The sequence below is a fragment of the Eptatretus burgeri genome, chromosome 9 (assembly GCF_056783735.1).
Source record: "Eptatretus burgeri isolate ZD-2024b chromosome 9, Ebu_testis_v1, whole genome shotgun sequence".
Classification (NCBI taxonomy): domain Eukaryota; kingdom Metazoa; phylum Chordata; class Myxini; order Myxiniformes; family Myxinidae; genus Eptatretus; species Eptatretus burgeri.
This window is the reverse complement of record NC_140969.1, coordinates 6,600,378-6,602,877: the sequence shown is the minus strand read 5'-3', so window position 1 is coordinate 6,602,877 and position 2,500 is coordinate 6,600,378. Positions and strand designations below refer to the sequence as shown.

General features: G+C 39.6%; 1 protein-coding gene across 6 annotated transcripts in view; it reads left to right on the top strand.

Moving 5' to 3' along the window:
• The window catches only part of RALGAPA1 (Ral GTPase activating protein catalytic subunit alpha 1), a 207,957-nt gene that overhangs the window by 63,839 nt on the left and 141,618 nt on the right, over window positions 1-2,500 (top strand). For all 6 annotated transcript variants that reach the window (XR_015061424.1, XM_085893990.1, XM_085893992.1 and 3 more), the window contains one exon: window positions 320-458. Coding sequence is in view for 5 of the 6 variants with exons in the window: in XM_085893990.1 (XP_085750116.1) it covers window positions 320-458 (139 nt within the window). In the remaining variant the exon portion in view is untranslated. The remainder of the gene's footprint in view (window positions 1-319; window positions 459-2,500) is intronic.

Here is a 2,500-nt window from a genome sequence, read left to right as displayed (position 1 = left end):
GACGGCGACATTGATGACCACGATGGTGATAATTATGACAGCTGATGCTGGGTCTCACTTGTTGCAGTCACACAATGCTATATATGCTCATGAAAATGACATTTGGTCTCACCATCTGTTTGTTGTGGTGACATTCACATTGGGAGGATACTTAACACGGGGCAAAATATACCTGCACAGTTCTTGATGAAGACCATTCAGTGGTCAAAATGTCAGACCTGAGCATTGCCTAGTGCGTAGCTATACAGGATCCTTCAGTTTTGAATACCGACTTCCGAACTACAACCAGTTTTTTTTGTTTTTGTTTTTGTGCTCCTAGGCAAAGAGTCTTGAATGGTGTGAGAGAGAAAACCAGGAGAAGGGATTTTTATTCCTTCTTAACAACTTCAAGAAGTTCTACCTTCCACATATATTTCCTGGATTTTCCAAAGAAACAAGTTTATATCAACCTATTTTAGGTGAGTGTTGCTGTAAACCTTATTTTCAGTTACCAGGATTTTGAGCAGTGCTATCATTCTGTAAGCAGCATTTTTGTGTCTATGTCCAAGCTTCCCTGAGGGCATTAGGTGAACTGCAAAGTGTGGACCGACCGCTTGTGAACCAGATGAGACAAGCTCAGCAGATTCCTTCCACTCTGATTGTTATTAATGAATCATCTTGTTTTTTACTGACAACCTAATAGCGACCCAATTTGTTTGACTTGCTTTGTGTCTGGTTAGAATTCAAGGCCCAGTTGCATAAAATTACCTCATCCTGAAGGATAAACTACCCTTTGGAAATCCTCAGGTAAGGATATCCTTCAGGTTGAGGAAATCCTTCAGGTTGAGGAAATCCTTCAGGGCCGTTGCTATGCCAGGCAATCAATCAGATTCGAGAGAGAGGAAGAGACGTCCGATTACAGAGAAGAAGACGAGGCATTCGAAAGCTTGATGGTGGAGAAGCAATCCGCAAACTGTCTTCAGGAATAGACAGAAGCACTCGTGGAGGCTTTTCTCAAGCTTAAGAGAGACAATGCATTGTATAGTTGTTTGATGTGTGTTGTTGAAGTAATTTTATGTTTAGTTACAACACTACAACTCTAAATAGTGCATGATTGTTAAGAATCCCTCGATTAGAAATTGTGTATAATTAAGACTCCCTCGATTTGGGTAAGACCTGCAATCGCAAGGTAAACCGGGACTCCCCCAAGTTGAACGAGGCCCCACGCAATGCAGGATTGATGAGTTATGGACTGAGGAACACACCTATTCAATATATTTAATACGTATGCCATTGAAGACGCCATCGCCTTCATACCAGTATCGCCTTCATACCGATATCGCCTTCATACCGGTATCGCTATAGCAGATCACTGACTCTGCACAGGGTTTCTAAAGCACACCTGATTCATATAAAGTAATAACCAATTAGCAATTGCTTTAAAACCAGCCACGAGGGCAAAGAAAAACACGACTGCTAATATCGTTACTCAAATGCTGAGGGTTAAAAGTTAAAACAGACTGTACTTGCTTCCTGTTGTGTCTTGACGTCATATGTTTCACTGTTCCTGTTCCATGTTTAACCGAGACGCCGATTGCATCAAAGCCTTTTAAATTATGTGCAGTATTTAAAGATTGTATACACCTTTCTTAGATTTGTTAGTTATATACTGGTTTGTTTGTTTTTTTCACACCAATATTTTTTTTTTCGGTATACCATATTCAGAATTCCAATACCGGTATTTCAATATGAAAAATTTTATCGATATAACCGGTATATCTATATATCGCCAGACCCTACTGAACAGGAAGTAATAAATGATCGCACTATGAAAGTACCACTACACGAGCAGCACAAGCTAACAAATCGTTCCCCTGCACCTGCAGTAGTACCTGCACCAGAACACACCTTTACATCAGCCCAGATATCATGTGTGGGATTGTCAGTGCGATCGAGTGTATAAATAAATTATTTAAAACATTTTGTTGGGGAAATGACGCCTGGTGTATCAAAGAACCTTAGTATAATTCCAGTTATTCCTTCGTGATGTTCGTGTTTTAGATCAGGGTTTCCATTAAGAGCACCATTTGGAAACTCAAAGGTTGGTGTTTAAGGACAGGGGAGTGCTCCCTTGAGTTTAAGGAAAACTTAAGGAATATTCGAATATGCAATGATCCTCAAATTATTGATGACCTTCAGGGGAAACTTCAGGAAATATTAAAGTAAATCCTCAAATCTTTTCTTTGTGCAACCGAGCTTAAGTCCTTAAAGTGTTTCTTTGAGCTGTATATAGAACTTACAGCCTCTGACATGCCAGCCTATTATCTGCACCACAAGACTACCATCACACAGTGTCTATCGGTGTACATGCTTTCATATTTGCCCACTTCCCCTTTTACATCGTCTTTTATTTAAAAAGTTTTCTCTTCTCTATCATGCAACTTTGGCAATTTTTAAAGGACATGTTTATTATGTCAATCTCGCTTTCTAGTGAAAGGATGTTGAACTGGGTGAATATTTT